This window comes from Nothobranchius furzeri, chromosome 14, assembly GCF_043380555.1.
Source record: "Nothobranchius furzeri strain GRZ-AD chromosome 14, NfurGRZ-RIMD1, whole genome shotgun sequence".
NCBI classification, from domain to species: domain Eukaryota; kingdom Metazoa; phylum Chordata; class Actinopteri; order Cyprinodontiformes; family Nothobranchiidae; genus Nothobranchius; species Nothobranchius furzeri.
This window is the reverse complement of record NC_091754.1, coordinates 47,644,155-47,660,261: the sequence shown is the minus strand read 5'-3', so window position 1 is coordinate 47,660,261 and position 16,107 is coordinate 47,644,155. Positions and strand designations below refer to the sequence as shown.

The window sequence follows — 16,107 nt, the reverse complement described above, 5'->3', positions numbered from 1 at the left end:
CGGAAACCCGCAGATATGGAGCTCAGGATTAGTCCTCAGGTCCAGAAGCTAATTAAGATCCTCATTATAAACACAGCAGACCTTTATCCCACAGAGACCCAACAACCACTCCTGAAGCTGTGGACCAACAGAGAGGCTTGTTCTGGTCAGGGTTTCATTCAACAGCACCACCTGGAGGACAACAGGAGTAAGTGCACACTGTGGGATGTAAAATTGGTTTTTATGTATATCTGTGATTTTTAGAGGATTGGGGTTAGTGAAGCCACAGGTCATTACATCACACCTTCAGCCTCCGAGCGCACGTTTGCTCCAGCCCTGATCTTGTGCTCTAAGCACCCCTGGGTGCACTAGAAGTGTGGCAGCTAGCTACTTCTATGCTAATCATACAAGACAATATTATGTTCAGTGTAAATAACAAAGTAACGTGGAGACGGATGACGCCACACCATAGACATGAATATGAAGACGCCCCATTGAACGCTGGGGAGCATCAAAACGTTGCCATATTGGGTGGGTTCCTCACTCTCCAAACCCAAATGGAATCAACAAAAGGTGGGCAACTATGCCTGTTTATTTAATTTGTTTTGTTTGTTTTGTTTTTTGTGCAGCCTACGGTTGCAACAATTATTGAAAACAGATCATGTGGGATTACACTGTAAACCCAGATTTTGATTCAACTCAAATTATCTTGTTAGCTTTTTTAGCATTACTTGTTAATCCTGAGTTAGCTGAGCTGTTTCATATTCTTTATTATCATAATTGTGTTTTTAAGTCCACTCAGTACTGTCTACTTCAACAAACTTAGTTCATATTGCTTTAACATGTGTAATTTTAATATCACATATAAATTTGAGTAAACTGTACTTTTTAATGGCCTAGCTTATTGTACCTATATGTTTGAGCTCAAACTACTTGAAATAATCAAGTGTGCCTGGTTGCACCCACCAAAAACCTGGTTTATTCCAGTTTTGACCAGATACCATTGAGGGGATCTGACTCTTTAGAGACTGAACAGAGAAGCACGGAACAAAGAGGAAGAAATCAGCTGCACTGAAGTTCTAACAAGCAAGTTTTTCAACCCAACTTGATTTGAATTTAACTAAACTATTTTATCAACTTCAAAATATGTACAGCTCACTCACATATAATAATTTCACTATACTTTCCACAATTAAGTTTATTTAATTACTTTTCTCCAGGTAATCGGTTTCCTAAATATTTTCAAGTAAACTTAACTTGTTAGAATTTACAGTGTATTATTGACTTTTCCAGTGTATCTGTTGAGATTTTATGTATTTTTATATGTTTTTATTAAATTGTGTATATATTTTAATTATCATGCCATACCACATGTCTGAATTTGTATAAAAACGTAATAAAATGTGTTTTTTAGTTGAGTATGCACTTTCCTCAGTAGAAATAAATGCACTGGGAAAGAATGAAGACCCATCCAAGATGGTGGCTAGCTGCTACTCTAGCTCCAATAGGCAGCACCAGTCCACGTTGTGTCTTTGTATATGTCTGTGGCCATCGCAAGCTGACCTCTTCTAAATGACCAAAGACCCCCTTATGCTGCCTCCCCTTTGCTACAAAGACAGCCTGGTTTCTCACTCAGTGATTAGTGGGCTTCCCTCTCCCCAGCCACATGAGCCAGCTCCTCCAGGGGAACACCGAGGCATTCCCTGGCCAGCTGAGAGACATAGTCCCTCCAACGTGTCCTGAATCTTCCCTTGTGTCTCCTCCTGGTTGGACGTGCCCAGAAAACCTCATCAGAGGTGTCCAGGAGGCATCCTAACCAGATGCCCGAGCCACTTCAACTGGCTCCTCTGGAGATCTGCCCTTTGACACTTTGGGACTCTGGGACAGTGTTTCATCCCTACAGTCGCCATTGTGATGTTCAGTTGGTTCACAGCCAATTGTGAAGCAGCTGGGATGAGGTTCATCACCTCCAAATTTGTGACCATTTTTCTCAACCAGAAAAGGCTGGATAGCTAACTCCAGGTCAGCAGAGAGGTCGTAGCTCAAGTAGAGGAGTTTAAAGGTGTGGTTCACTCGTTTATTCGACACATTTGCAGTGTTCACTAGTAAATCAATGCCTCATGTGTCATTTAAAAACAGCTATGATGCTTCTGTTCTGAGATGCAGAAGTTTGCTGGTACAAAGGTGGGCAGAAAACAGCAGGATTGCTCATAATTATTAATGATATGCACACACTTCGCTTCTGATTGGCTAACAGAACACAGTCAGCCATGGAGCAAAGTCACTATCACCAGGCACTCTTCGCTCTCTCCTCACTGCAGCCAAAAAAAAAAAAAAATATATATATATATATATATATATATATATATATATGTGTGTGTGTGTGTGTGTGTGTGTGTGTGTGTGTGTGTGTGTGTGTGTGTGTGTGTGTGTGTGTGTGTGTAAAAAATATACTTTCTCTGGGTGGGTGCAAGCCAACAAGGGTGAGGCCATGAATGCTAATTCACAGTGTGACATCACAGTGTGAGGGTTTTCAAATCCTAGCTTTTCACTATTTTGTATCGGAATCTAAAGCAAGAGATATGTGTAGGAGACTGTTTTCATGTTCAACCTGCATGAAAAATTCAGGGTGATTGATTATGATCAGAAATATTAATTAAAAATGTTTTTTTAGCCAATCACACCTTTAAGTGTCTCAGTGTTGATGAGTGAGGACAGGAGGGTGAGGGTTGAGACAGCTTTTATGGAGAGGCTAACACTGGACTGTCTCTTTCAGTGATGATGGAGCAGGACCCAAAATGTAGATACCCAGAACGACATGATGCAGGAGAGGATGTGAAAGAAAACATTCCTTCATTAGGATGTCAAAAAAAATTTAATCCAAGCAGGGCACGAAAGCCAAAAAATCCTAGAAACCTGGAGACCTAGAGACCACGAAGGAGGGGGGACAAAACAACGCTGACATGAACAATGGACCAACAACATATTGAGACGCAGACAGGGTTTTATACACAGGAGCTGGGTGATTGGGAGAACGAGGAGCAGGTGCGTGGGGAGAGACTGGTGAAAATAATTAACTAAATGGGAAGGGAAAACTAAGCAGAGGGAATAAACCTTAACCTATGATTCTCTAAATAATCTCTAAATAAATAAACCTGAAAGACTAAGGGCACAGGAGAACCAAAGATAAATAACTAATGACCTGAGGAGTGAGGGAGACAAATTAACAAGTGGGGAAGGAAAACACACACAAAAGGAGACTATTAAAATGAACAGCTGAACCTATAAAATACTACAGAGGGGTGACTAGGACAGACCTGAGGGAAACCGGAAGTGAGCTGGGGACAAAAAGGGGCACAGAAGACTTAGGGACACATGATGGGAACCTGGAGGAAGGGCTGGGGACCACAAGGAGGCACCTGAGGAGGAATGCAGACAAGGAGACACATGAGGAACACAAGGAGACACATGAGGGAGATGCAGGACGCAGACCATGACAGCAAAAGCAGGACGGCTAAGCTGGTTGGTCTACACTCCAGCCTTCATCTATGAGACGTGGGTAATGACTGGAATAATGAAATCACAAACACAGTCGGTCAAAATGACATTCTTCTGCTCAACCACAGAGATAACGTGAGGGGCTTTAACATCAGGCAGAGACGGGAGTAGTGGTGCAGGTATGACGTCAGGATTAAGAAAATTCTTTCCAGGAGTGGACGCTGTGGATTGTTTGTGTAGACCGATCCGGATCCTGGTGGAGGGGCTGGGGAGTGGACATTCCGGGTCTTCTACATCAACATTTAGGCCAGGAACGATGAACAAGCCCTAGAGTCTGCTTTGGCGATCCCATCATCGCCCCTCAGACGCCAGTGGAAGGTTTTCAACGTGTCTCACCTTTTGAAAGTGATGCGTTCTAAGAATTAGTTTTATTTGCAGTTATTTGTGAGAAAAATCTAATTCATTCTTTTCATATTCATGAATCACATTTAGAATAACCCACAGAGAGAAGTGGTCCTGTTATGGTGCTAGCAGGGTTTAGCCTAGCTAACATCAGAGGTGTTTATTAGCCTCCAGGCTGTCTTACCTGAGGTTATTTCTGCCTGTAAACCTTAAGCGGAAGATGGCCGAGGCGTTTAGTGAACAGGAGGAGGGAAACAAAACGTTGGAATAACAGAACCTTTAGTGAGGAACTCAGCGGACATCAGTGTGATTATCTGATGCTAAGCCTGCAAGGAAAAGCGGATAGGATGAGTGAAACTAAAAGCAGGACTGACGGGAAAATTGTAAAAGAAAATCCTGACAGAAACTTTAATCTACGGAACGTTTCAGTTAGGATTTAGAAAATCATTTTGTTCTCACGTTTGGTATTCAGTCTCTTATGTTTTCGCCTCCTGGTGGTGTGAAGAGCAGCAGCTCAGCCGTTCTGCTGCTCACTGACACGTTTCCCGTGTTTGTGAGACAAAAACAAGCAAACGCTGCCCTGTTTTCATCTGAGGTGACACATTTCAGCAGCTGGAGGCAAGCGACGTGGCCCTCTGACAGTTCAACCTGCAGAAAGTTCGAGCCTCAGTGCGTTCAGTCAGACTTTGTAGCAAAAATAGGACTTTTTTAAAGGGTCAAATGATGGTTGATTTGGACGTTTATTCTAGGTTCAAACTAGAAAACAAACTCAGTAAATCTGTATTTTATAAAAGCTAGCTCCTGGACTAAAGTGTTGTGTTTATGTGTGACTGGAGAAAACAGATTTTACTGCTGAGTTAAACAAAGACGAGTCTCGTTGAGCTAAAAACGACTTGGTTCTTCTTTGAAGGCAGATAAGGCCTCTTGGATCACTTCCTTTCTAAACCATCAGCTCAAACGTGCGGTGACACGCGCGCAGCAAGAGCCTGACAAGTGTCTGCAGCGACAGGAAATAACCTCGTTAATGGAAACTGCTTCATTTCAGCTGAAGGTGATGAAGATGGGTCCTGTCTCTGGCATCGCCGTGATCCTGCTCTGCTGTTGCGTCTCTAAAGGTAGCGGTAGAAAAGGACACGCCAGAGGGGTTTAGACACTTGTTGGATATTTTCGTTTTCCCAGTTAGGAGCTTCTGTTCACTTTCTAGAATGTTCTTTAGCTGCTGCTAGCTTTTCTTTTGCTTTTTTACCTGGAAAATTCCACTGTACCCACTTTTTTCCTCTTATTACCTGTCGCCGCTGATGGGATTTGACACGCACTTCTCATTGCCATAATTCCTGAACCGTTCAGGATATCTGTAAAATTCCAAAAGTGCTGAAAATATTAAAAATGGGGCTTTTCGTGCATATACAATACATTAAGGTAGCCATCGGGATTCCCTGTCTTGAGCTAAACGAATCACTACACAGATTCAGAGACATGCTGAGTTTGTCATCCGAATTGCTCCGTTTTATAACTTTTGAATGGCTGATCAGATTCAAAACATTCAAACGGTTCCTGAAAGTACATAAAAGCTGCTTTCCGATTCTATAGCATGGATCAATCAGAGTTATGGACAATATTGCTATGAGGGGAAATCCTGCTGTACGGCCTGATTGAAACGGAGCGCAACGCCGCGGTGAAAGCAGATAACGGAACGGGGAAGCTAATTAGAATAAAAAGCCAGCATGAAATTATGGAAATGCCTCAAAGAAAATCAACACGATCTATTAGGCTTCCCAGAAGGCTTATATCTGAAGACAGTGACCACAAAAGAAGGACAGATCTCCAGTGAACCAGGGTATGAATGTTTGTTCAGTCTTCATTTTTTTATATTTTTTTTATTTGAACAACCCTCAACTATTTGCTAATTTTAAGATTCAGCTTCATCCCAGCATTATTTATCTTTTTTACCATAAATAATTACATTTGCTAAAACAAAAGTTTTTGGTATAGCAGTGCACGGTGTGCAAGAGAAGCACCCCATGGCAGTGGGAGGTGCGCTCTGCCTGCAGCTGGAGAGAAACTGTTTAAAGGCCTACCACATCAAATAGAAACGTCTGAAAGTTTACAAAAATAAATGGTCTTAAAAACTGCTAAAAAAGATACCAAGGTTCAAACTTGTTTAAGAATAGATGCATTACAGTTCAAAGTTTAAATTGTTAATTCCAAATTGTTTGCCCAAGTCATTTTGAAGTTCCTGTTCAGTAATAAATGTAAAAAATTCAAATCCGTTTTTTGCTTTTTTCAATTTTAAGCTGATTTTTTAAAAGGCTTAAATAGAATTGAATTCTAAATACAAACCATACACTGAAAGCTGAGGTTGTTCTGAAAAAAGGAGAAGAGTTACACACACTTTGCACTTTTTATTACAATTTTACAGCCATAAGATTAAGAAAAATACCAGGCGGCCCTGTTATGATTATGGTCATAAGAGGGTTAAAGTCTGGTTAAACTCAGGTTTTGTAGTTAAAGTCTGGTTTTCTGGTTAAAGTCTAGTTTTTTAGGTAAAGTCTGGTTAAGGTCGGGGTTTTCTAGTTAAAGTCTGGTTAAATTCAGGTTTTCTAGTTAAAGTCTGATTTTGTGGTTAAAGTCTAGTTTTTTAGGTAAAGTCTGGTTAAGGTCGGGGTTTCCAGTTAAAGTCTGGTTGAATTTGGGTTTTCTAGTTAAAGTCTGGTCATAGTCTGATTTTCTAGTTAAAGTCTGGTTAAAGTCTAGTTTCTGGTTAAAGTCTGGTTAAAGTCTGGTTTTCTGGTTAAAGTCTAATTTTTTAGGTAAAGTCTGGTTAAGGTCGGGGTTTCCAGTTAAAGTCTGGTTAAATTTGGGTTTTCTAATTTTTCATGGATTTTATCAATATATTTTATCAATAAACCCATTTTCTGCAGCTAGAGAGAGAGAGAGAGACAAGAGTCAATAAGGCAGACATACAACCAAATCATGATTTGTGGCAAGAGCGCAGGGCAAATGCCCCGAATTCTGCTCACAGAGTTAATTTAATACAAAAGATAAGGAAGGAATGGAAGTGAGGTCATGTGAGTGTGTGTGGGCATGGGAGGTTACTAGGACAAGAATGTGTGTGTGTGTGTGTGTGTGTGTGTGTGTGTGTGTGTGTGTGTGTGTGTGTGTGTGTGTGTGTGTGTGTGCGTGCGTGTGTGTGTGTGTGTGTGTGTGTGTGCGTGTGTGTGTGTGTGTGTGTGTGTGTGTGTGTGTGTGTGTGTGTATGTGTGTGTGTGTGTGTGTGTGTGTGTGTGTGTGTGTGTGTGCGTGTGTGCGTGTGTGTGTGTGTGTGTGTGTGTGTGTGTGTGTGTGTGTGAATGATTCAGGACATTCAGTTAATAGGATTAAAGTAAAGAAATATAAAATTTCCATAGCATAATTGTCACGTTGGGGAGCCAAGAGGAGGTTAGGACCCAAAAGAGACCCCCAGGTCCGGAGTGCAACAACGGAGTTCGGGATTTGAGAGCGCAAAGTTCAGCTTCTCAATAGGAAGACGTCAGGGTCCTTCCATGGCGTGTTGAGGTGGATGTCCAGTTGTCAGGGAGTCGATCTTGTCCTCGAAAAGTCCTTCTGATCCTTTGACTGTGAAACCAAGTTGTAGATTGGGTGCAGGTGATTGAAGCAGTTATCCTTTTCCAGCTTTTCTTCTTCGCTGTGTCCTTTCGTAGTTGCATCCAGGGGGTCTTCAGCCGAGGTGGATGCAGGTCACGTTGCTTATGTTTATTATGTTTATGTTTATTCATTTAGCAGACACTTTTATCCAAAGCGACTTACAATTTATAACCTATAGGGCATGTTGTGATCTGTGGGGGAAACCGGGGTACCCGGAGGAAACCCACGTATGCATGGGGAGAACACCCAACTCCACGCAGAAAGGCCGCAGCCGAGCCGAGTTTCAAACCTGCAACCTTCGTGCTGCAAGGCAACAGTGCTAACCACTGCGTCACCATGCAGCCCATTGTCATATAGGTGTGCGGTCAGGGAGGAGACCCAATCCGTCGTTCCAGTTCTAGTACCCCCTTCAGATGCTGCTGTCCCAGTTGTTCCGTCAGGTGCTGAGGCAGCCCAAGTGCAGGGCCACGGACGTGTACCAACATCACAATGTGGTGAAACCAGCAAGCTTGGAGCATACCTTTATCTTTATCTTTATCTTCATCTTCACCGGGCTTGAGACATGAATACCTATTGAACAACACACCTTTGAAACCCGGACTTCGTTGCCGCTCTAATAGTGGTTAGTTGACGTCGATAAGCTTGCAGTGTGATAGATGAATCCAAGATGGCCTCTCAGCAATCTTCACAGCAGTGGGAGTGGTGAGGAGAACTTCGAATAGACCTTCTCACCTCTGGCTGCTCCAATTGCCTTGCTTCAGCACCTTCATCAGAACCCAATTTCCTGGTTTCACAACCTGTGGATGAAATAGCACAAGACAATTCTAGGAGATCACTGTTGATTTTGACTTGTTTTCAGCAAAAATTCTTATCATCCAATATTCAAGGTATGTTCTCTGTCACTCTGGACTCCAGTTATTTTCATCCACAGTTGTACTAACAAGGTTCTTTCAGCTCAAATTCAAGGACTCAAACATGCAGCCATTACCTCATTCACAAATGTGTTCTATTTACTCATCCTATAACAGAGGAACACATGTGAGTATGTGTGTGTGTAGGAAAATCGCCGTCCTTCCTCTTGAGACATGAGATAACTCATGGCCCACCAGAGCAAAAGAGGCATAAAAGGGTACAACAAAACAGGTCTGATACCGACAAGCATTGAGTCAAAGTGTGATTAAAGTCTGGTTTTCTGGTTAAAGTCTGGTTAAATTTGGATTTTCCAGTTAAAGTCTGGTTAAATTCAGGTTTTCTAGTCAAAGTCTGGTTAAAGTCTAGTTTCTAGTTAAAGTCTGGTTTTCTAGTTAAAGTCTGGTTAAAGTCTAGTTTTTTAGTCAAAGTCTGGTTAAGGTCGGGTTTTCTGGTTAAAGTCTGGTTTTCCAGTTAAAGTCTGGTTAAAGTCGGGCTTTCTGCTTAAAGTCTAGTTTCTGGTTAAAGTCTGGTTGAAGTCTAGTTTTTTAGTCAAAGTCTGGTTAAAGTCGGGTTTTCTGCTTAAAGTCTAGTTTCTGGTTAAAGTCTGGTTTTCTAGTTAAAGTCTGGTTTAAGTCTAGTTTTTTAGTTAAAAGTCTGGTTAAAGTCGGGTTTTCAGCTCAAAGTCTAGTTGAACATCTTAGGTGTGTTCATGCTGTGCGTTATTTCTAATTTCATGTTGTCGTTCTTTTAAAAAACACAGAAACGGTAGCGTCAATAACAGGTAACAAAACAAAACCATTTCTGTGTTTTTTAAAAGAACGACAACATGGAATTAAAGTCTAGTTTCTGGTTAAAGTCTGGTTGAATTTGGGTTTTCTGGTTAAAGTTTGGTTAAATTTAGATTTTACAGTTAAAGCCTAGTTAAAGTCTGGTTTTCTTGTTAAAGTCTGGGTTAAGTCAAGTAAACTGATTGTAAAGGTTTGTCATGTGCACAAAATTACAGGAATTTACTTTAAAACCTCTTAAAACTGTGTTTATTTTACAGAAATTTGTATAATTTTAACAAATAAAACAACAGAAGTAAAAGTTACTTTTTAGTTCATGTGAAACCAGTTTTCCACATTTGCCACAAAAAGGAACTAAAACTGAGATGATGAGGTTGTAGAAGCAGAGCTGGATGGTCTTTTCTATGTAAATAAGTGGAGTAATAGGAAGTGTATTACATTAGTGCTGGTGCATCAGGTTTTTGAGAAACTTTCCAGGAGCGGTAGCTGCAGACCCGACAGCGCTTCTGGTGCGGTGGCGTTAGTGAGAAATGCCGAGGGCAAACAGGAAGTAGTGCAAAACTGTGAAGGTGGAGGCGACCTGCTCACATCTGCAAGAACAAGACATGAAAAAAGCATCAGCCATAAGTTCCCATCTAAGGTGTTGCATAGCAAGACATGAAGAAGAACTACATCATTTCAAAATAAAAGCTTTAACTAGTAATTTAGCCTCGTCCAGGTGAAAATAAAACTAAAGAAGTCAAACTTCCTGACTACTCTGTTTTTATTCATAACCAACTCCGATCGTGCAGTGTGTGTGTGTGTGTGTGTGTGTGTGTGTGTGTGTGTGTGTGTGTGTGTGTGTGTGTGGCCTGGAGGACAGAGGACAGGAGAACACGCAGCTAAATAATTAAATAAATTGGTTCTGTACCTTTCTCTTCAGCACAGCCGACAAAGGCTGATGATGGGCCAGTCCTCTTGCATGCTCAGATCATTCCCTTACTTGAAAAATAGTTCCAAAAGGAAAGTTGAACCCACATCTTTTTCATCAGTGAATTCAATGCCTTTCGGCGAGTCTCAAATAAAAATGTGGGCGTCTTACTGTAAAAAATATATCATTAATGTAAAAAAGAAACTCCGAATAATAAATTGTGTTCACACCTAGAATCGTATCCAGGCTTCTCGCATGACAGATATTTTACTAGGTGAGCTAAAGCGCCAGTGACATTGATTGTAACTATAATGTTTATATCCTTGAAAACAGCTGAAACAACGTCAATCCAAAGAACGGTTCGGAGCGAAAATGGCTTTTTGTTGCTAATTTGCAGGAAACATCTAGAAGAAAGTTCTACAGAAAGTAGCTAAGGGTCCTCAGAAATGTAGCTAGGTTTGTCACTAGGCATTAGGGACAGCAACAAAGTCGCTGAGTTGGCACTACCTCTCTCTCTGCTGCTAAAGCTACGGATAGCAAATGCTACGGGCTATGCCTGAGCGTGAACGTGCATGAAGCAGCCTGCTCGACCCGAGCAACTCTCTTTTTATGTGATTTTACAGAAAAACAGGCAATCACAGTAAAAATGCCAGGGCTCATTCTACAGGACCAGGACATTGCAGGAGAATGTATGAAGAAGAAATGTATTATTTCTATACATGTTTTGGCTGTAAAACTTCCTTACAGTCCCTTTAAGTAAAGACTCGGTCCATGGAGGGTTCTGTTTAGCACTTCTTTCTTTTACGAGAGTCTCTTCTGTGTTGGAGGTGTTGGGCTCCAGGTTACTAACGGTGCCACATCAGTTTTCTGATGTCATCCATGTAGACAGCTCTATCCGCACTTTGTCTCTCTTCAGCAGTGGGCAACTTGGTGACCAAGTGTTTCCAGTGGGTTGGTGTGAAGTCAGTTATCAGAAATAATGTTGTGGGTTAGGCTCTCTTCACACAGGAAGAGCCCAAAACAAAAACCACAACACAGACTTGTCTCGCTGCTGAAACGGACACTAAATCTTCACAGCATAGAGGTGGTGGTGTGATGGTCTGGAGCTGCTCTGTTGGGATTGATGAAACCATGAGTTTTGATCTCTGAAGGAGATTGTCCAGCTGAACAATAGCAGGGTCAGGTCCAAAGTACTCATTCCAGGTCAGGCTGTGGAGTGTGGTTGTCATGGAAACCAGCTTGGAGCTGGAGAATGTCTCAGGGATAATGAAAGGAAAAATATTAGAGCCAGGGTCCAGAGGAGTGGGATTACCTCCTACCAACACCCAGATAAAAACCTGGGCTAACTTGGTAACATCTGTTAAAAACAGTCGACCAGTTTTTAACAGCTCGTGTTTATATTCACACTTTTCCTTCAAGATGAGAGGAAAGTCGTCTTGGGACAGAAATGTAACATTAGTGAGTTCTAGAACCTTCTAACAGCTTTCTGAGTGCTTTGATCTAATTTTTCCTTTCTTTGTTTTTTCTGATCCAAAGGCTCGTCCAGTGACTGTGACCTCTATGCTGCAACAGGCGCAAACGTTGTTGTACCTCTTAAACACGCTCTGCAGCCTAAAGAAATGCTCAAATGGAAACACAAAGATGAGCTCTTGTTTCATAGAAAAGCACAAAAAATTGTTCATGGGATAAAGGTCAATGTTACCCAGAATGGAAGTCTTCAACTGCCAAATGTGAGGAAGAACGAAGCAGGACTCTACACTTCTGAAGTTTATAATGAAAACGGACGAAATACGTTCGAGAAAAAAACACGTTTATGTGTACTGGGTAGGTAACATCTATTTTCTACGAGTTTAATCACATAGATAACAAAAGCATCTGCTTTCTCTGTTAAAGTATTTATTAAACAAAGATGAATAATTATATATTTATGTTTGTAAAAGTCTACAGATCAGATTCCTGTGTGTTTTAAGCCTTTTGGTGTTCTAAGTTCACTCTGTTTGTGTTTTTGGCCCACTCACGCCTGATCAGACCCTGTGACGAAGCCTACCTTAAAGTTTGATTGTAAAGAATCAAATGTCATCTTTACCTGTAATTATTCTAAGGTGAGAATTTATCTTTATAGTAACTCAGAGAACTGCTGGTTGTTTTCAGAAGTCTGAAGTCTGAAAAATAGCCTGAAGGCAACTTTTCTAAACCTGCAAGCTTTGAAAAGTTGTCTTCAGACTATTTTTCAGGCTTGTTTCTACCAGCAACTCTAATCAGGATCTTGTTTTCTGTAGCAAAGCCCAGATCTCAGACTCGAATGGCTTCGAGACAATAAAGTAGAAAAACAATGGAATAAATCACCTCTAAATGTGAAGGCTGATGATTCCAAAGGAGGCAAATTCTCATGCAGAATTTCCAACAAGGCCAGTCAACAAAGCAGTAATACTTTGACTCATGAATGCAGCATGTCTGGTGAGTTTAGGTCATATTTCTGTAGCACGTCTAGTAAAAAGACATTTTAGTGACCCTTTTTCTCTTTGTGTTTCTTCCACAGTCATCCCAGGTCTCCCAGAAACATTGTTGGGAATCAGTATCTGGATTTTTGTAGGAGGTGGAGGAGGTAAAACCAGTTTATCCATACAATAAGTTACTGTTTACTGAATATCCTACCATTTTATTTATTGTGTGCTAAATAAACAATGAGAGTCATGAATAATTGTTGCTTTCATCACTTTGTCAGGGATTGTTTTACTGTTGATCATCATTGTCATTATTTGCTGCATCCGGACCAAAAAAAGAAATAGCATGCGGCTAAAGGGTAATCTATCCATCTGTCCGTCTGTCTGTCTGTCTGTCTGTCTGTCTGTCTCTCTGTCATGAATAACTTGATTAAAACTTGTGGAGTACTACAAGGCTCACTGTTTGGCCCAGTCATTATTGTATTTTTTACATGCACAATTTTTGTAACATTTCTGCCCAAAAAGCAGATTTTGACTTACAAGCCAGACTCTAAAATTGATTTAAAAAAATTGTCTTCTATTTTTAAACATTTAAAATTTCTACTGTTAACTGATGTTTTGGACATCAGGATCTTACTGCTGATGATAAAATTGTCTGAAAGGTTTCAGTTGCTTTGCTCACCTGAAAATGATCAAGAAGATAACCGTACACTTTAAAACATGAGCAACAATAAGGTTCCCTTTATTAATGTTACTTAGAGCATTATTAAGCATTAATAAACAAAGGGTTATTAATGTTTCTGATATTAACTATTAGGTGTCCTTGGGGTTAGGACAAAGGGCCAAATGGTCTGCTTATTGAGATGTTTTGAGACATTTCGGAAACTCCCTTGCAAATGCTCTTAGCCGTGTGTTCCCAACAGCTCAGTGGACTCTGACTCCCACCCTAAATCACGTTTCTCATAGGTTTAGCTTCTCAGTGGCCTAGGGGTAGAGTGTCCACCCTGGGACTGGGAGATCGGGATCAAATTCTGGTCGGGTCATACCAAAGGCTTTCAAAATGGGACCCATTGCCACCCCGCTTGACACCCAGTTTAAGGGGTTGGATTGGGGTGGGGGTGGGGGTAAACCACCAAATAGTTCCAGAGCGCAGCCACTGCTGCAGCTCACCGCTCCCCACAAGGATGGGTCAGATGTAGGGATTAATTTCACCAGCGTGTGATGACTAATGGGACTTTAAATTTATTTGGTAATGACAAGCGACGCTGACCCTCACTGGTGTTTCCAAACAGATGAAGAGGAGCTTCGTTTGGACTGGACCAATAATCAACAACAAAACCATCATCACCACCTTCCTCCCCTTCCCAATCAGCATCCTAATCGTCACCATCACCATCACCAACACCAGCAGCAGCAAGCCGGACACACCGGGCCTCGGCAGAGCCGCTCCAAACAGCAACACACTCAGCGACCTAAAGTGCCCGAGTCCACGGGGGGCCAACCTAACCCTCAGCCTCAGCCCAGACGGACCACTCAGGTAGAAAGCTTATGTAATCATATGGAGGTTTTTACTTATTTATTTACAGTAAAATGAATCTGCTTTGCTGTCTTCTTTTCCATCAGGTACCCAGACCTGCTGATGGTAATGATGAACATCCTCCCCCTCTGCCTCAGCCCAGGAAGAAGGCTCCTTAAACATGGATCGGGTGAAACCATGACAACCTACATCTGGAACTTCATGTAACGGACCGAGCTGCCTCATGACCAAACTACATTAACATCTTCACAACTGAGTAAAAGGGTTTATCATAGCTGAACTCAAACTTTACATCTAAACTCACCAGCTGTTTTCTGATATTAAACTAAAATGGTTCCAGCTTGACTTACTTTGATTTAGAGTTTCTTTATGGAGATTAGAAGAAACCCCGATTTAAGGACAAACTTCAGATGTATTGTAATGATATCTTAAAGTCAACATATCAAACTAAATGCTTTGTTCTGCTATTGTTACTAAAATAACCCAAGTGATCCAGAAATTTGAATTTTAGACAAAAAAAAATTGTGCAGAAACGACAAACCAATTATTAGCTTTTAGGCCCATTTTAAGCTAGCAAATTAATGAAGCTAACTATTTTTTCTGCACATTATTTGTTTTGTTTTCTTCTACGTGAGCAAGAAAAACGGACGAACAATGGTCTGGGAGTAGATGGCCGTGACTTAGGCTCCCTAGATGGTTTTTTAAATTATTTTTTGTATTTTCTGTTGTTGTTTATTTTTGTAATATATTTAGCCACTTTGCCATAAAATTATCAAACTATTGTAGCTTATTACAGCTTTGCCGCAGTCATTTTTGAAGTCGTACCTGTTTTATTCCTTTAGCGATCATGCTGGACACTTTTAATTAGAGATGGGCGAGTAGAGTGGGCGGGGCCTAAACTGGAACTGGGCGTGGTTTAGCCTGAAGAAGGTGGGGCTTCAATCTGTACATTATTTTAAGTCTGGCATTGATATGGATTGATCAGAAGTTGCTTTGTGTATTGCTTATTTGAAAACTATTTACAGAGCAGCCTCAAAATTGAGAGTCAATGTTTTTGATGACAATAGTAAAGGAACTGTTACAGAACTACCGTAATTTCCGGACTATAGAGCGCACCTCAATATAAGCCGCACCAACAAAAATAAAGGTTTTCTACACACACACCGCACTCAAATACAAGCCGCGGCGCAGCAGCCACATGCAGGACTCCGGCGCACAGCGTATGTATGGCCATAACATAAGATATGGGGCGACGGTGGCACAGGAGTTAAGTGCTCGCCCCGTAACCGGGAGGTTGCAGGTTCGAGCCCCGCTCAGTCTGTCGCTGTCGTTGTGTCCTTGGGCAAGACACTTAACCCACGTTGCCTGCTGGTGGTGGTCGGAGGGACCGGTGGCGCCTGTGCTCGGCAGCCTCGCCTCTGTCAGTGCGCCCCAGGGCAGCTGTGGCTACATTGTAGCTCATCCCCACCAGTGTGTGAATGTGTGTGTGAATGGGTGAATGACTGGTTGTGTTGTAAAGCGCCTTGGGGGGTTCTAGGACTCTAGAAGGCGCTATATCAAATACAGGCCATCTACCATTTACCATAATTAGACAGAAAGACGCTACACGGAGGTTTTGCGTTGTTTTAATTCAACAAAACGAATTTTAAGCACGGGTGAACGTGCCTGCTAGTTTAGAAAAGAGAACAGCACTGATAGCATTCATATTTCTGGATGGTTATAAAAACAGCGCTGACACAGCATTAATAAGCCCTGGATGATTAGAAAATAAAAACAGCACAGAAAACATGGCTGGTTAGTAAATAAAACACACTTGCCTACCAGAAAAAGTCATTCGCTCTCATCTTCCTCTTGCGCACTAAAGCCATTAAAGTCCTCTTCTTCAGTGTCAGAGTTGAACAGCCTCAGAAGAGCTTCGTCACATACCTTTTCTGTGGCGATGTCAGTGTCGCTGTCTGTGTTGCTTTCATCATCCCCGGGTGAAGCTGGCTTGAA

General features: G+C 41.5%; 1 protein-coding gene across 1 annotated transcript; it reads left to right on the top strand.

Annotated features, from left to right (window-relative positions):
• The first annotated feature begins 4,501 nt into the window (after window positions 1-4,501).
• On the top strand, window positions 4,502-14,899 carry LOC107380928 (T-cell surface antigen CD2). The gene is made up of 8 exons (XM_015952350.3): window positions 4,502-4,994; window positions 11,668-11,955; window positions 12,160-12,233; window positions 12,411-12,588; window positions 12,671-12,736; window positions 12,857-12,934; window positions 13,868-14,112; window positions 14,199-14,899. The coding sequence occupies exons 1-8, from the start codon at window positions 4,904-4,906 to the stop codon at window positions 14,268-14,270; spliced, it is 1,092 nt and encodes a 363-aa protein (XP_015807836.1). The 5' UTR covers window positions 4,502-4,903; the 3' UTR covers window positions 14,271-14,899.
• The last annotated feature ends 1,208 nt before the right edge of the window (window positions 14,900-16,107 follow it).